Source organism: Olea europaea, unplaced genomic scaffold, assembly GCF_002742605.1.
Source record: "Olea europaea var. sylvestris unplaced genomic scaffold, O_europaea_v1 scaffold69, whole genome shotgun sequence".
NCBI lineage: Eukaryota > Viridiplantae > Streptophyta > Magnoliopsida > Lamiales > Oleaceae > Olea > Olea europaea.
Window position 1 is genome coordinate 309,384 of NW_019265290.1, and position 18,614 is coordinate 327,997.

Here is an 18,614-nt window from a genome sequence, read left to right on the forward strand (position 1 = left end):
GACGTTTTTACTGTTGAGGAAGCTAACACCCCCTCCCTAGTTTGGCTAAACCTGTTTTACAGAAATTCCAAGACGTATTTCCGGAGGACATACCGAGTGGATTACCACCTATCGAGAAATCGAACTTCAAATTGATTTCATACTGGGAGCAGTTATTCCGAATCGACCAGCTTATCAAAGTAATCATGAGGAGACAGAGGAGCTTCAGAAGCAAGTGGAGGAATAGAATGGAAAAGGCTATGTAAGGGAGAGTATGAGTCCATCTACCATTCCAGTGTTACTAATGCCAAAGAAAGATGTGGCATGGCGAATGTGCGTGGATTGCAGAGCCATCAAAAATATAATGGTAAAGTATCATCACCGTATTCTAAGGTTGGATGATATGTTAGATGAATTGCATGGTGCTTGTACTTTTAGTAAAATAGATCTTAAAAGTAGGTACCATCAAATTCAGATACGGGAAGGTGATGAATGGAAAACGGCATTTAAAACTAAGTATGGTTTATATGATTGGTTAGTTATGCCATTTGGACTCACAAATACACCGAGCACTTTTATGCACTTAATGAACCATGTTTTACGTGCTTTCATTGAAAAATTTGTTGCAGTATATTTTGACGACATTCTAATCTATAGCAAAAATCTTGATGAGCATGTGGGACATTTAAGTTGTGTGCTTGCAGTATTAAGAAATGAACAATTGTATGCTAACTTTAGAAAGTATACATTTTGCATGGAAAAAGTGGTATTTCTAGGATTTGTAATTAGCGCTAATGGGGTATAAGTGGACGATGAGAAAATTTAAGCTTTAAAGATTGGCCTACACCAAAAAGCATAATTGAAGTTAGGAACTTTCATGGATTGGTTAGTTTTTATAGGAGATTTGTAAAAGATTTTAGTTAGGGCTGGACAAAACTCCCGAACCGAACCGACTGAACCGAACCCGACGGTTCTTCTCAAGTTAAATATCCGAACGGGTATTTGAATCAAGAACCGACGGGTATGGTTCGGTTCTAGGCCAAGACCCGAAGAAACGAATAAGAACCGAATCTCCGTAATTTTTTAAATTAATTTATTTTAAATAAGTAAAATTATTTTATTTTTTCTAATATAAATTTATTAACTAGTTAATTTAGTTCAAACCACAAAATATGATTTTTCTATTTCTAATATTCACTTCAAAATCGACTTAATCAAATTGACCTCAATTTTATTTAAATCTGTTATTCTACTGTAGTATCGTTTCTATCGGAGAAAATCGAATTAAAACTCTACAACATCTCTCTTAATTATTTTGAGCTCGCTATATTTCTTTTTCTGTAATTTTAATAATCAAATTTATGAAGAATTCAGTAAAGAAAGGCGTAAAACACATAAGATTGAACTACGTTACTTTGTAAGAGCTAATATGAAATATATCATTAATTAAATTAACGTAACTTTGTATACATCAAAAAATTTAATTATAATACGGAATCGAATGAAATCGAACCGGACCGAACCGAACGGAATGGAACCAAACTCGAACGGTTCTGTAATTAAATTTGGACCCGACGGTTCCATTTACTAAATACCCGAAAATTTCGGGTCGATTCACTTCTCATTAGAACCAAACCGAACCATGTCCAGCCCTAATTTTAGCACAATTACTACACCACTTACAGAGGTCGTTAAGAAAAGTGTGGATTTTCATTGGGTTGATGAACACACTACAAAAAAAAAAAAAGAGGCTCCCGTGACCATTTTTTTGGTCACTAAAGGTCCATTTTTGGTTGCTACAGAACTACAGCTACTAAATAATTGTGGTCGCCAACTGGTCGCTAATAGACCGTCGGTGAAACATTACAGCGACCAACTAGACGTGGTTGCTGGATATATATACTACAGTGACCAATATTTGGTCGCTCAAATGGGAAACCATGGTCGCTGGTAAGCATAAAAATGGGAGTGACCGTCCTTTGCAACCAACTCCGTGGTCGAGGAAGGCATTATATTTGGTTGCTAAATGTCTATAGTGACCTAGTGTTCGTGGTCGCCAATCCACCATCTATAAAGGTATTTAGTGACCAATGGAAGTGGTTGGTGAATGGTAGAGATTTACCGACCAAGTAATGGTCGCTAAAGGACTAGATTTCACCACAAAATTCATCCTTTTGCAACCAATATTTGGTCGGTAAAACGCAAGTGGTAACCATTCAACAACCAAAAAAATGGTCGGTAAAGGGATTGGTTAAATTTGCATCCTATCACGACCAAATGTTGGTCGGTTAATGAATTAGCGAGGAAAAAAAAAACTTTTGCCATATCACAACAATCAATATTTGGTCGATGAAAAGACAAATAAACCAATATTTGGTTCTATGACAATTAAAGCACAAAAGAACATAAGAAGAAGAAATTAACAAACAATAACTACAAAAGAATAATTGCAATTGCATATAAAAGAATTACAAATAGTCATTACATAACTTTAAATGTCCTACAATTAATTACAAAATATGTCATGCACCCTAATAAAAAATGAGTCTACACTTTAAACACAAATGGTGTACAATAAACAAAAAGTAAGCGATTCTTTCATCATCTTGCATCATAAGCATCCCAATGATCACTAAACCCACAAGATAACCGTTCTAGAAGAATGTGCAGGGCACCCTTTGTATATCAGAGGCGCTTAAAAAATTTTGTCTTTAGGCTCCGACTTTGAAATTTTTCCGTGAGCTTCAGATGTTCGCTGTTTCCAACCAAAAATAAAAAATAAAAAATGCACAAGTGATGATATCACCAAGAAAGGGGAAAAAAACAAAGTAATGATAAGAGATCATTAAAGTGTTGCCATATTCATAAGAAAAACAAGAGGGAAAAAAAAAAGTATTCATCAATAAAAAGAGCTGAACTTTAATCTCATGTTCACTTGTAATTCCATGTTTTAGCACTTTCAATCCAAGTATAAATTGCTGCTTATAGCAGTTGGTTAAGATTGAAATAATATCAAGCGAAGCAGAAATGGGGGTCACAAAAAAATAATAATCTCACAGGATAAGATGTAGAAAACATCATCTCTGAAATAAAGGACATTTTCAATCACTTGGCAACTCGTTCTTCACATGATACATAAATTTGTTCCAACAAATCAAATTCTTCATTCTAGCAAACAACTAAGATGTCATAAAACCACAACTTAACAGGTATTCAATCACTTAACTTTTCTCTGAATTCAGAAAGAACAAGTGATTGCCTTCAACGTATGTCATCCTTAACTGAGGTGCTGAAGTTGAAAAATGTGAAAGGACTCTACACATGACTGTACGCAGTTAAAATAGTGTTTGGAAGGACACTCAGCTATCCTTGTCCACGAGATTATAGAAAGTTTAAGTAATAATGATCTTAGATTTAACAGTTGATAGGACCTAGACTTGGGAACTCTGAGGTCCTAATTCTAAAAGCATCCTTAATATCCCCTTATGGAGCTCTAAATAATAGTCACCAAAGAACATCTGCCAGAGAATGGATGAAAGTTTGTGTCATGCAAACTGAAAATCCCACAAATTAGCTATGAAAAACCAAGAGTGGATAAGGGCAACTAAAACCCTAGTAAGCTATATTATCAAATCTACTCCCCACAAAATAGTTTTAAAATCTTGCATTTAGCTGATTCCTGAATGCTTGGGTGTAACTTAACTAATAATCTCCATACCTTCCTGCATTTGGTTCCTCGACAAACGGACAGTAGGACCTTGGATCATAGTCTGAGTTTTTCGGATCACTTATTCTTATTGCTTAAATTTGTTTGTCACGAAAAATGAGGGTCAATTTTTACTTCATTCTAGAAAAACTAGGATCTTGTAAACGAATGTTAAATATGAGAATATTGATACCATTTTTCCCTGAGTTGAAGACCATGCACGTTGTCAGCAACCACCACTTAACAGGTTCATTGTTGGCCTCAGGAATGGGCTCTGACTTTTTATATGGTTGCACATTACCGTAGTTCATAACTAATAAAACAGTAGTTATTAGTTAATTGCTGCCAGGAAAATATGTACAAAAATGAAATGCTTGGCCCATGCTGAAGAATGATAGTTTACCGTAAAGTCCACGACCCATGCTGCAATCTGATCAACATTTGGCTTTAGATATTTCTTTCCATCATTTGTTTGTATGATTATCAAAGGAACCTGATCGTCCTTAATTCCAAAAATGCTGTTCATAGAAACCAGCAATATGACAAGTTAGTAATGAAATGTAAGCAAAATAGCAAGTTAACCAACCGGAAGAAAAATATGTACATTAAACCTGGAAAGCACCTTGACTACCATAGGTCCAAATTTTTGAACTTGCCATATTTTCCTTATAACTTCAGTAATATAATCACAATACTACGGCACCAACCGATGGAGGTGGTGGAGGTGGAGGTGGCGGAGGCGGATCATTAGTCGGCCCAGTAGAAGGATGCTGACTCACGTCCATTCGTGCAATAATACTCTGGATAAGTAAAGCTTGTTGCTCGAGGCGCTATGTAAGCTGGCTAATAAGATTATCCTTGTCCTTATCATTCTGAGTAAGAAGTTCCAACTGTTCCGTTTTGTCCTTATCCTTCTGAGTAAGAAGTTCCAACAGTTCTATAACTTTGGAAGGAGCTTTCCTTGTGTTGATATATGACTTGTGCGGAGCAGGCCCAATACCAGAAATAGTTCCAGCACTCCTACCAATAACTTGAGCGCGTATTGCTGTTTCATCCATGATGGATGCATGATCCTCTAACTGTAATTGTGATTGTTGCAACTCTACCATCTCTTTCTGCCATAAAAAATCAAAATGTTATCAAAATAAATAATATTTATTATAAAATACATTAGTGTTACAGGTAATATATCTTACGTAATGCGACTCGACTAGTTGGTTATCCCGTCCTTTTGCTGTTGAATGCATCCTCCTAAATAATTCGATGGGACCAACTGGTTCTTCCTGTGTAGACTAAGAAATATGAAAAAATAAAACTTTATTAATCATCATAATAATGGAGCAAAATTACATCATAAGAAACAAAAACACATACTCGAAAATGGCTTTGAATTTGTCAGGTAAATGCACAAAATAAACACATAAGACAGTAGTGATTTTAATTACCAGTGCTTCCCTAGTTGCAACGAAAGATATTGTCCCACCATGATGATTATATGGAATTTTTGCTCGGTTACGTGTCGCGGCTGCAGAGCGCTTCTATAAAACATAACACCATAAATTAATTAATTAGGTAATACATTCATCCAACTTACTGAACAACATCATAAAGTAATATTGAAATGCTTTAATACCAGAAACCCCTCGCTTTCGAAGTGTGCACACATCCACTCCCAATCATCTTGTGTTTTAACGATAGACGGCTTATGTTGTATTGGATCCTTTCCCTCTAGCTTCAATTCTTTGTATTTTTTATGACATGTACTTCGATGTTCTTTGTACCTTTCACGACAATGTCTTTCAACAATTTCGAACATTTGTCCATCATTTAAATCAACATCAAATTTTTCTTGCAGACGCCTATGGGCAAGTTCCTTGTCATGAGGAGTTGCTGCACTCCAACCAGTCAAGCGCTGAGAAACGACATTCTGCATGATTATGCCAATTTCATTAGCAAACAGAGAGGAGTTCACACCAAACGTGCGCATATCTCCCTCTTTAGCTTGTACAATAAGCTTTTGCTTACACCTATCCATTATTTTTTGTGAAGCCAGTCTACGACTAAGTCCACGCATTCTTTTACGAGGAAGAGCTAAAACATATTTAAAGAAAATTAAAGTTAAAGGAAAAGCAAGAATCATTTTACAATATATTCAGCTTGCATTAAATTCATACCATTGGATGCCTCATGGGCAGGAGTCGATTGAGCTATCGTGTTTACACCAGAATGGGTTGTTGAAGGTGCTGAAACGGGAAGAGGTGATGGAATAGACTGCTGCCCTTGTTCGTGATGAGATGGGCTTCGATTACTGGAGTTTTGAGGAGCAGCAGATGCTATAGGTGGGATGTGCTTAAACTTTCTTTTTGGCGGCATCTATATATGCAGGAACAAAACAACAATTAGAAGACGAAAATTGCAGATTTCTGCTGTTTTAGATTTCTGCAAGAATGATGGACAATCCTAGTCTAAAAAGAAGAAATCATACTGTAATAGTGAACATCAATAGACTTGGCATAAACCCAAGATACAGGTATACAAAACAAGAGAGGAAGAGCTTTCTGTTTGGAGAGAAGCATTTATTTAAAGAATAATTTCTTTTCTTTTTGTCCAGACTTCTTTTCCTTTAGGATAAATTCAGGTAAAACTGGAATAATTTCTTCTCTTCTTGTCTAAACTTCTTTTCCTATAAGATAAATTTAGTTAAAAACTGGAAGAAAATTTGAAAATCGATTAAAAAATATACTACCAGATTTGACGGGTAGAGAAATACAACCAAAATTACACTGTGCTAATTTTGAGTGATAAAGTCCAAAAAATTAACCAGCACAAATTTTTAGTCAAGTTTACAACACTTTATTATAAGTAAATTCTAAAATAAAGAACTGATCCCAATACACTAGTCATTTTCATTAATCAAACAGCATATTCTTACCTCGACATCCTCATTGTCAACACCAACAATACAATTAACATTTTCTATTTTCTTCTACAATTCCCACAGCCTTTGCATACAATAAATATTAAATATCTAGCTAAGTAATACATAGGAAAATATGGATCCTTTCGGATTGATGATTCATCTCTAATTCCTTTGCATATTCAAAAGTCATTAGCAACAACAAATAATGTAAAAGGTCGTCAAAAAGTGTACCATATACGAGTCTAGCAACAACCGAAAATCATAAAAACTTCGAATGTCTTAAAACAGAAAATCACAAAAACTTCCTAAACTCATTTAGTGGAATTGAAAGTATTTAAAAAAAAAAAAAAAAACAGAAACATTTATATTGTCAAAGAGTAAATTCATACCGTTCCAACTTTGGGGAGAATCTTTTCCACAGCAATAAAGATTAGTATGATCACTGCACACACAACAGAAAATGGATTTTGGAGATGGTGTTGCTTTGGTGACGTGGTCGAGTTCTGTCGACTGTGAAGCACTATAGCAACCGAAGTTCTGGTCAGCTTCAGATGAAGAGGCGAAGCGTTCTGGTCAGTTCAGATGAAAAGGCGAAGCGTTCTGGTCAGTTCAGAGATGAAGAGGCGGAGCGGCTTGAACCTGCAGAAATTCAAACTTTACCTTTACCAAATGGGTCTCAATGAGTTTAGGGTTAGAATTATGGATTAAACTATTTGTACATAATTTTTTAAACAATGATTTACACACCCGCCGAGGGGCGGCCAAGGGGTGGGCGTGTAAATCATTGACCAGAATTATATTGCCAATGACTTTTATCCACATTGTTGGGCCAGCCGGGTCGGGTAGTTTCAAGTTTGTGTTGAACAAATTGTAAATTTGTTTATAAGTTTTTAAATTGTAATCAATGAACTAATTGTTACCTGTAAAATCTTTGAATAGTGATCGTAAAATAAATTGTCACATAACAAAATTCTGATTTCTGATTGAAAAATAATATGTAATTAATTAAATCGTTAATTTTTTAACAAAGCGTATAGTTATGTAACTGTAATATATTTAGGATAATTATATTACCACTACAAAAATTGTTAAGCTCACCACATTTTTTTTATTTACATAAATAGCCTTAAATGAATTTACATAAGTGGGTTTTTTATATATTTCTCACATAAAATAATTTATTCTTCTACCACAGTCATAAAAACTTTAAAAATTTATCTTCTATCTCGTCCGTCACTGGATTCCTCGAAAACATACTAAGAGAACTCTCTTTAAATTTACCACCAGTGAAACCAAGATCAACATACATAACTAGGGTCAAATTTTTATCTTGGCTAGAAGATAGATACAACCCTTGTACATTGTCAATGACTTTTGAAGTAATCTCTAGGCCTTCTGTTAAAGGATCATCAATGGCAAATGTGGTGCCGAACGTGGTCGAATCGTTCGGTTTCCCGGTAGCATTAGCACTTGCCACCATCACTGCCGTGGGTTTATTCCCACTAAGGGTGTCATGGAGGAAGAAATGAAGTTGAGTTTTTTACAGCTTCACTGGTTCATATAGTTTACTTTGCACCGAATGACAAGAGTTGGGATGATAACGAAACTTTCTACACGCCATATGGTTTTCTTCTAGAGAGAGATTTTGCTTATGTTGATGAATACACCACAAAATTATCCTTTTTAATTTCGTTTGTTGGATTTGTTGTGGTGCAATTATCGAAAATGGATTTAAATTGTGGTGTTATTATAATGTGGCATGGTTAATAAGTTTTGTGGTGATAATATAATTACTCATATATTTAATTAATAAAATATATAATTAATTAATTAAATTGTAAACATCGAGTCATAAATAGACGAAATCGTAGAAGCAGTGGGAATTCATTTAGAGGATACAATGGCCCGGTTTAATCTCAAAATAAATGACAGTGTTGACTTTCTTCAGTATAACGAGATGAGATGTAGCTTGTCAATTTGAATCCAATTCTTTAGGTATAACTTTTGTTGATCACATTTTGACACGTAATTTGTCCTTTCTCACCAGTTCGTCATAAGATTTGGTCTAATTCTGAGAAAAACTATTTTCATTCTTCCTTTCCCGAATATCTTACAAGACCTATCTAAGAGAGCAGGGGTGCTTCTCGAGAAGCAATCATACGTTCTTTTCTTCATAACGAGTTTCCTTTTAGAGTTGACATGCTTCCTTAAGCTCTTAGCATTATCGATATAACTCTTGTTAGAACTATTTGATTCTTAATTGATTTGGGCCAAAGTTCTAATTGAAACCACCGAAAGAACCAATGACAAAAGACGGTCTTGATCAAATTGTTTTCAAATCTTTGTGGTTCAGTATGATGCGATTAAAAATTGATTGGGTCGGTTTTGAGTGAGTATTGGCCATGACTCTTAATGGCAATTGTGTGGATCATGAAATTGATCATAAAATTCTCATGTGTGGGACATCATACTTTGAACATGTAGCGGATTTGTCACTTCTAGGATAATGGCGGATTTATTTTTTTATTGTTAATTGATTTGGGTGGGGCCAAAATGGATAATTGAAATCAAAAGAACCAACAATGAAACTTTGAAAAATTATACTCAGTGTTAAGCGTATTTGAAGATTGGTTGGTCATACAGCTAGAAAAAATATGCAGGATACAACTCTTCAATTTGTTTAGCAACCAAGTGAAAGTTGGTTTCCATGTCCAGCAACCATTATTTGGTCGCTGAAGTAGTTTGGGTCCCGCAACCATATATTGGTGGCTAAAACAGCATACAATTAAGGCGGGATTCTTCCCACCAAAGGTATTTAGCGACCATAGTTTGGTCGCTGAATGGCTAAAATTTAATGCAAGATACTTCCCGCCAACTTATTTACCGACCAAAGAGCGTTGGTTGCTGGATATTGATTCCAGCAACCACGCATTGGTCGCTGAATACCTTAAATATTCAGCGACCACTTTTTGGTCGCTCAAGATTTCTAAGAATAGTAAAAAAACACGGGGGAGGAATCGCTCCAAGTGGTACTGCAACCAACTTCTGGTCGCTGGAGAGTATACATAGGCAGCGACCACAGTTTTGTCGCTGAATAGTTTTAAGAAAAGTAAAAAAACACGGGGGAGGAATCGCTCCAAGTGGTACTGCGACCAACTTCTGGTCGCTGGAGACTATACATAGGCAGCGACCACGATTTGGTCGCTGAATAGTTTTAAGAAAAGTGAAAAAAAAGGCGTGGAGGTATTGCGCCAAGCGTTACAGCGACCAAATATTAGTCGCTGAAGTGTTCAATATTCAGCGACTACAGTGTTGGTCACTGCATACAGGTATCAGCGGCCAATTTAAGGTCACTGGATGGTTAAATATACAGCGACCACATCTTTGGTCGCTAAAAGTGTTCAAATAATAAGCGGGATATATCCCGCCAAAAGGTATTCGTGACCAATCGATGGTCGTTGAAGGTTTAAGTATGCATCGACCACGTATTGGTCGCTGAATGAGGGGGTATAGCAACTAAGAAATTGTTGGTCGCTGGATAGTTGTCGCTGAAGGCCTTTCCAAAAAATATCCTATTTTAACATACCAAAACTTTCACCAACCAACGATTGGTCGATGATAATATCTTTTAGTGACCAAATTTGGTTGGTCGGTGGTGGCCATATTTTTTTGTAGTGACAAGAGCATGCATTTAAAATGATTAAGGATAAATTGTGTAAGGCACTTGTTTTAGCATTACTTGATTTTAGCAAAACTTCCGAGATTGAGTGTGATGCATTAATGATAGGTATTGGAGCTATTTTAATGCAGGGCAAAAGACCGATAGCCTATTTTAGTTAGAAGTTGAGTGGAGCTGCATTGAATTACCCAACATACGATAATGAATTGTATTCACTTGTTCGAGCGTTAGAGACTTAGTAGCATTATTTAGGCCAAAAGAATTTGTTATTCACACCGATACGAGTCATTGAAGCATTTACGGGGTCATGGAAAGTTGAACAAGAGGCATGCCAGATGGATGGAGTTTACTGAAATGTTTCCCTACGTCATCAAGTACAAGCAAGGTAAAAAAAATATAGTGGCAGATGCGTTATCTCGGAGGTATACATTGCTAACTTTTCTTGGTCTAAATTGTTTAGTTTTGAGCATATTAAGGAATTTTATGAAAATGATGTAAATTTTTTTTGAAATGTATAAATCTTGTGATAAGAGGGCTATTGATAAATTCTTTAAACACGAGGTTATTTATTTCAGGAAAATAAATTATGTGTACCAAATTGTTCAATACACGAGTTATTGGTGAGAGAGGCTTGTAGTGGTGGACTTATGGGATACTTTGGGATACAAAAGACCTTGGAGATGTTAGGTGAGCATTTCTATTGACCTAAGATGAAAGTAACACTGAGAGGGTTTGTAGTCGATGCATAACTTAAAAACGTGCTAAGTCTAGAGTTTTACCTCAAAGACTATACACACCATTACCTACTCTTAGTGAACCTAAAATAGTGCTATCTCTGAAAGTCTACCCAAAATAGTGCTATTTTTGTCAAATGTTTCGATGCCAGATTTCAATATACAGAAATTGGTGCCAAATTTCAATATTTTGAGATTTTAGTGATGTTTTTGTCAAAACTCTTATTTTTTAGATTTTTAAAGGTTTGAATGAATTTATATGACAAATAGTGAAGTCTATGTATTAGATAAATTATGTATAGGGGTCGTATATGTATAAGGTAATGATTTTAAGGAAGTGTGAGTAATTTAATAGATTTGATAATGTATGGTAATTAGTTGATGAATCATTAAAGAGAATAAAAGTTGGGGAATTGCAGATCTAAGAGTAAATATGGAAGTTGAGAAGTAAAATGGTGGATTTGTATCAATTTAATTGTCAGGTTTTAATTCGAGTAACTATACCGTTATTTTAAGTAGTGACATGAAAGCTTGGAAATGCTCGTCAATTTAGCCAAATTTCTATTCATAGATCTGCGAGTAGAAAAACTTAAATATTTTAAAAGTTTTTGTAAATTAAGTTTATTATTAAAGTATGAGTAATTAATCATTCGATTTTATGATTATCATGGAAATCTCTTTTTATTATGATACATGTGAGATTTCAAAGATTACTTTTTTTTAGCAAATACCATTAATGTAGCTCATTTTATATCATAAAAAATGAGAATACACATAAAGAGGGAGACGTGGACCTGACCTCCAGTAGGTGAAAAAAATTATAAATGTCTCAAATGAAGTGCAATTGACAATAAATGAAACGTGAATCAAAACTAACGAAGATTACTCAAGGATACTCCTGAGGATAAATCATTGGGTGTAGTATATAGACATTGAACAGGTCATGCGTCTGGTGTGAAACATTTCTGGGTCATGCTTAATGAAGAGGGGTCCCTCCTGGGTGAAGGGGCCCTTCTAGGTGAAAATTGTTGTCCAAGCGATGGCGTATTGAATGTCGGGCAAAAAGCAGATGCATCTGATCTCATGATGCTATTCATAGGTGCTACAATATCTAACGCATGTGAGAGTGGCTCGTTGATTGAAGGTACATCTGCCTTAATATTCTTCGAGCAATCTCCGAGATCCATGCCATCCATGTCACTCTCTGAATTTGAGCATCCACCTTATCCTGTCTAGGCAGTAGGGCTAGGTGATGATTTGTCATTAAAGAGCTTGCTAACCAAATCATAAATGGCATCCCTCATAGAAGCTGCCAGCTTGAAGCCACGGGTCTCCTTGAAGTGGTTGATCAACATCTACTTCGCCTGAGGTTTAGCTTTAAGGTCGGTCAATATACCATCGGTACCTGACATCTGTGGTGAATGAGAGCCCTCTGAATGTGTCTTGAAAATTAGGAATCGATTTGTATAGGCTTAGAGGGTATTATGGCACCTAGACTATCAGTAGTAATATTAGGGGGTGGTGATACCTCAGTAGGAGCCTCTAAAATAGGCTGAGCAAGTGGTTGATCAATGGGTACTATCTCTATTGTATCTTCAACCACTAAGGAAGCAACTATTTAAGTCTGAATAGGAACTCCTAGGGTACTCTCATGGATGATAGGAGGGATCTCTAGTGTAGACTCTACCATTGGGAGACCAACTAGTGTTACCCCTGTAGCACCCGTGGTGGGAATCAGGGTAGGATCTGCAAATATAGAAGCTGACTCTGCCACAACTGTAATAGGGATAGTGTGAAGCATAGGAGGCACTGCCGAAATTGGTACTCACCACTTCCTTAGCTCAACGAAAGCAACCTTACTTTGCCATTGTCAGCCGTATTAGTGTCAGTCTCAATAAGAGGATGAGGCTGAATTGGGAAAGGCACAACAACTAGAGGAGGAGGTGGTGGTGGTACCCTCGAAGTACACCGATCAAATGAGTGGCCGAAGTGTTTACAAAAAAAAAATAAAAATTCGATCGCTTTTCATATATGACTTCCTACCGGAAGCCGCGATTAACATCGCACTCAATCCATACTCTATTGGGCAACTTAAGCCCCAAGTTTACCTTTATACATAACCTAGCCTCGCTAGGTCGTCTCAGATCTGAGGTGGCCTCATCAATCATTAAGGAAATTCCTATTGTCCTAGATAAAGTAAAAAAGAACCCCTTGGCACGCAAATGTACCGGAAGTAAAGGAAATGAAACTCAAATAGGAAAAATTGGAGTCTCCTGCTTTGGTTTGAAATTACATGTCCACTTAAGAACCCTCATTGGACATCTATCAAGCGGCCTTGGTCCTGTTCTATCCTACACGAAGGGGTTTTGACCCGACATTGGTATATAATTCATAGAAAATCCTAGGCCATGTTCTACAATTGATTATCAGAGGTCATTGAGACCCACTTTTGTTCACAGAGAGGGCCAAAAGCACGTGGCGAAAATGCTTGGCCCTAGGGACGGATTTCATTTTTCAATCAGTAGGTACATTTTTTATGGATCGCATGTGATGTGATAAGATGATCATATAGATATCAGCTAATGGTTATATCGTGATTATGAGATGATATTTACATAGTTTTGGGAATGTCTCACTTTTTAGCTATAATTGTATAAATCCATCATGTGAATATTAAGCGATATGAACTTGATGTTTAATAAAAGAGTGAGTCTACATGTACAGACAAATATTTAACAGATGTTGTACAGAATACACACAATAAGGGGGTGGGTGATTTTTTTACAATAAAATATTCATGTGGGGTCCACCACCCCTTTGTGAGAATCTGTACACATTCTGTGAAAGAATTTTCTGTACACTTAGAATTATTCTTAATAAAAATGTTTAAATAAGAAAGTATAACTATTTTCGAACTCTTCCACTCTTAGCTATCAACTCATATTTTTCTAAAATTTTCTTTACAGGAAATAATTGATTCTTGATAACTTGAAAAGCCAGATAATTTCAGAGTTATAATCACACAACATTGAAGGATATAAGTCAATTTGATAAAATATGAAGTATTGACATTGGGCCCATTGCACTATGTTTTTCATAAACATTTGATTTTGACGCATAGTTTATAGTAACTCATAGTTAGCCTTGGTAGTGGATCTGGCATCTAGTCAATATGTACCATTGGCGTACGTCACGTATTGGGTTTATAGGGTGATTAGGGACGGGTCATGTCATTCATATATATATATATATACATATATATGTATATATATGTACATATATATGTATATATAATGGTTCTATTTTATCAATTAGTATTGGCTTCTTTTTTCTATATCTATGGATCCTAGGTTTTGAGTTGATTTGAATTTTTATGATGTTGAACTAATAACTTAGTATTGCTAATATTGGAATTATTTAGCATGCAAGTCTTATTGTTTGTAATTTTGAAGTTTTTGTATTACGTGTGACATAGCATGTCAATGTTTTAGACTCGCTTAGTTTAACACCATCTGTGGCATTTGAGATGAAGTATCATGCTGTAACTTTTAAAGTTTTATAATTGATTCTAAATGTCATAAGGCATTATCAGAGATATAACACATGCATAAATATGTGACATCTTTGATTCATATCTTTCACCCTTTGTTTTAAATGTAAATACCCAGTTTATTTAACAATTGCACTTCTACTTTTCAAATTACAGAAATTCGATTGCTTATGGAAGTGAAACATGCCAAACCAAACCGAAACATGATTTAAGATTGCTGAGAATCTTTTGAAATTTTCAATTGAGAAAAATCTATATGTTGACTAGGTTGAAATGCATCCATTTGGTACAAATAGTCTCACTGCATGCCCTATCTCAAGTGATATCTTATCAAAATAAGTATCATTCATGACACGTAGAAATATAAGAGGTCTTAAAAGTTAGCCACAGATACGTGAGGTCTTACAGTTTTCCTTGAATAATAAATATGATGATCAAAATGAGCTTTTGAATAAGAGAGATCCAAACTACGTATTTTGTCTAGCACTTGTAGGATTTCCCATAATGGGGAGTTTTTTCTTTCACAATCCATTTGACTCTGGTAACATATTTAATGTCATGTTTGCATCCGTGAATGCTGGGTATAGGGAAAATCATGTTGTCATGATTACTAGAATCTTCAATTATGGATGCAGACTGTGACCTTTTAATGAGTAGGTAGCACTTACAGCCCAAAGAAAGATATGAAATCCACTTGGGACATTTCATTCGGTATCTGTCATGCACAATTATAATTCCCAATTTTCATAACATTTTGAATATGGTGCAAACCAAAAAATAGAATCTATATTCGCCTTCAAGAAATTTGGTAGAGAGGTCATCTGAACTATATTTACTGCCATCAAATTCAATGCAAGTGTAGAGGAATAAAATTCTGATAAAAAGAAAATTCTAATCCACCATGTAAAAGCATAGCTAATTAACTCTTCCCAAATGATAACATCATCAAACTCAAGCTAATGATCATAGAAACTGTGAAGCCAAATCAAATCCATCGCTGAGATCCTCAAAATAAACCTCAGGTATATGAATTCTCCATCCTCAATTACAAGAGTGGGTATGAATTTATTGTAGCCTAAAAATGAAGCCAAGTTGCAAAATTTGTGCCATGAAAATAAATCTAGAAGTTGGGATAAAGTCCAGCCAACTAAATTTATAGGGGAAATTCCACCAGCTACCTTAAAAATTAAAAAAATTCCTTTTTTACATAACCAGGTTTTTTTAACCAAATTTACTGCAATATAAGTAAGTATAAGCAGAAATTCAAATTATAAACACAACCCCTCAAATAATCCACATAAAAGCTGAAATCATTCCTCCAAATACGCTCAATAAATCAAGCCCATAATCTCGCCCCATTTATGCCCAATTACTCTTGCCACATCTACCCCCCCAATTGCCCAGGTCATCCTGACATCCATCCTTACAGCATTCAAACCAAAAATTGAAAAATTAAAACCTCAGAATCTCCATTACACATCAAGAAATCCTCAAATCGTATCTCAATCCATGTTTATGTAATTTCTATGTCCACAAAATCGATTTCGAGCGCTAAAATCTCAGCATATTGCGATTCCTGCGTTGTTATTTCAACCAAGCGTGAACGATTCATCAGATTGGTGTGATGGTGGTGAGGTGGTTGGGTGTGGTGTGGTAATGTGAATCTTCCAGCCCTCAAGAAATCAGATGCAATGCTAATTGGCATCTTGGATGGGTTTCGTGGCATTAAGTTTTACTATTTGAGAGTGGGATGAATGTTGCTGACTCTCACGGAGGCGTTTCATATCTCTTGAAGAAAAATGGTGGATGCCTTTCCCAGAGGTCCCACCCAATTGTTTGTCTGAATTTTCACTTGCAATCTTCAACTCGACATGTCAGCATGTACTCACGTTTGTCGGACCATACTGGGAGCTATTGTGTATGGCATATAACGCGACTGTCTTCTTCATTAACTTCTTGTCACTGAAGACCTGGTTCTCTGTATCTATGTAGTCGCCTGCCCTTGAATCTCCAACATGGTACTCGACACTTTCATCTTCTTTCGACTGTAATTCTATTATATACATGCTTGCGACAAACTCCGTTATGTGTCTTCTTTTGCGAAATGTAAAAAATGTATCCCACTCCTACATGCGACGTTAATTGTACATGTTACATTTCATGGGCACGTGATTTAGTTCTATCATTATTATACGTCTCTTAGTATCACACACTTTGTTACATTTTGGCATTTTACCTACCTGTCAATGTGCACGAGTTCATTTAAACTATAACTACGAATATTAACCAAAATCAAGCTTTAGATTCACACAATCACGATTACACAATCACTTGTAATTGTTGATTATTGCAGAATTATCACTTCACACATTATCTCACACGATCCATTCTACATCATGGATGATGTACACTTCACAGAGGAGAATCTCGACCAAGTGGAAGAGATGGTAAACTGTGCCCTCAAGCTAAAAAGAAAGTGCGTCACTCAAGTAACTTATATCAGTTTCCGAGTTTTTCTCACCATCCAGGCAATTATTTTGACATCATTTTTGCAAAGCAATATGCTACATCGTTGTACTGATCAAAAAAATATATATATGCTACGTCGTTGCAATATATTTACCAAATTACCATGTGTCTTATATGACAAAGAGCTACAATATCTAACACTTGTGATTTGTACTCATATACTTCAATTTCTACGTTATCTAAAGACTATAATGTTGGTTTATTATTTTTTAGAATGATGGAAGAACATGGTCATTTCACATGTTTAGAACAAGGAGGACTTGGGCTCAGACCAAGGTGTGCAAGGGATGTTCCGACCTGATGCGCGACCAATCAACACTAATCTGAATTCTCCCACAATGGTGCTGATATGTTAATATATTTTGCCCAACTGCTTAGTAACTTAATTCATAACACTATCATTTTAAGTTGCGCAAATCACAATGATGCTTGTCATATATTCTAGTATATTTGATATGTTACTTTAAGTGCAAATTTCAGGACATAATATAGTAATACTACACAATAAGAACAATGTCATATTTGGCACAGATCACGCAACCAGCCATCTGAATCGACATTTTTGAGGCACGACCATTTGTTTGTACTGCTGTGCATAATGGTGAATTTAAGTGCATGACAAGCCAGCATCTTTGATGGAACTGAAAGTGTCGATCCACTTGTCGTTAATATAGTTAATGACATTCCACTAGATAATAACGAGTCTTTTACCATTCTTGAACTTGTTATGTTAATCAATCTAAAACACACTAAAAGTGTTAACTGTCTTTCATTCTATTACACAATTATGTGATTTAGTTATTTATTTATTTATTTACTCTGTGTGTGTCAACTAATATGTTCATTGCAACTAAGATTTACAAAGTATAATGATATAATTGCTTTTCTTTTGCAGCCATGATGACGAAGGTGTATTTGTGACAAAGTATGTGGAGTTCATTATCAATGAAATGATACATGATATGTTAGAAAACGTGGTTCCAATGATCACAAGGGCATACCTGGCTTGTCAACTATATAAATATGAAATCCAAAAGAGCAACGGATATTATGAATCAGATGTTGATCTCGTCCCAAGGAGCATTGGGAAAGCGATGAAGGCTAGGAATGTCGATAATATCCAGAAGTCAATCAAGGGGAAAAAATTAGTCTATTTTGTTGATACCCATCAAACATTTGTTGACGTCTTTTTACTTTTTTAGCCATGTTAGCAAATTTGTGCCTGATTTGATGGTGTTTACTTGAACAACTTTAGTAATCATGCAACGTCTATTATATGGCGGTTTTTTTTAATTGAAATTCAATACAATATGTTGGAACGTTAACTTTTTTGTTCCTTTAACCTGTGTAACTATTAGCCACAAAGAGATCAAGTGTCAACTGAATAACAAGGATATTTATACTGACATTTTGATACAAATCTAATAGTTGGTGATGAACATATGATTACAAATCACATTGATCCCAAAATCATATGAATCATGATTCGGAATTGATAAAAATATCTCAATAAAAAA

At 35.5% G+C, this 18,614-nt stretch overlaps 1 protein-coding gene and 1 long non-coding RNA gene across 5 annotated transcripts; one reads left to right on the forward strand and one right to left on the reverse strand.

The window, feature by feature from the left end:
* Nucleotides 1-2,411: 2,411 nt before the first annotated feature.
* LOC111390558 lies at nucleotides 2,412-7,302 on the reverse strand. Of its 4 annotated transcripts, none has more exons than XM_023015613.1 (9): nucleotides 6,995-7,302; nucleotides 5,860-6,058; nucleotides 5,319-5,612; nucleotides 5,131-5,223; nucleotides 4,882-4,977; nucleotides 4,308-4,800; nucleotides 4,089-4,203; nucleotides 3,879-3,998; nucleotides 2,412-2,734 (listed from the first exon to the last, which is right to left on the reverse strand). In XM_023015613.1, the coding sequence occupies exons 2-6, from the start codon at nucleotides 5,872-5,874 to the stop codon at nucleotides 4,516-4,518; spliced, it is 783 nt and encodes a 260-aa protein (XP_022871381.1). In that variant the 5' UTR covers nucleotides 5,875-6,058; nucleotides 6,995-7,302; the 3' UTR covers nucleotides 2,412-2,734; nucleotides 3,879-3,998; nucleotides 4,089-4,203; nucleotides 4,308-4,515. The 4 variants fall into 4 exon arrangements, with proteins under 4 accessions (XP_022871381.1, XP_022871382.1, XP_022871383.1 ...); XM_023015614.1 differs by having other exon boundaries at nucleotides 4,297-4,800; XM_023015615.1 differs by having other exon boundaries at nucleotides 4,290-4,800.
* Nucleotides 7,303-15,903: 8,601 nt separating this feature from the next.
* LOC111390589 lies at nucleotides 15,904-18,408 on the forward strand. The gene is made up of 4 exons (XR_002701942.1): nucleotides 15,904-16,586; nucleotides 16,922-17,044; nucleotides 17,311-17,438; nucleotides 17,993-18,408. It is a non-coding gene; the product is annotated as an uncharacterized LOC111390589 (long non-coding RNA).
* Nucleotides 18,409-18,614: the final 206 nt, after the last annotated feature.

Excerpts from the sequence above, each read along its gene's own strand:
- LOC111390558 (XM_023015613.1), bottom strand. Across the intron at positions 5,224-5,318 it reads TCGAAAGCGAGGGGTTTCTG|AAGCGCTCTGCAGCCGCGAC; the intron begins GTATTAAAGCAT and ends TATGTTTTATAG. Across the intron at positions 4,978-5,130 it reads TTGCAACTAGGGAAGCACTG|TCTACACAGGAAGAACCAGT; the intron begins GTAATTAAAATC and ends CATATTTCTTAG.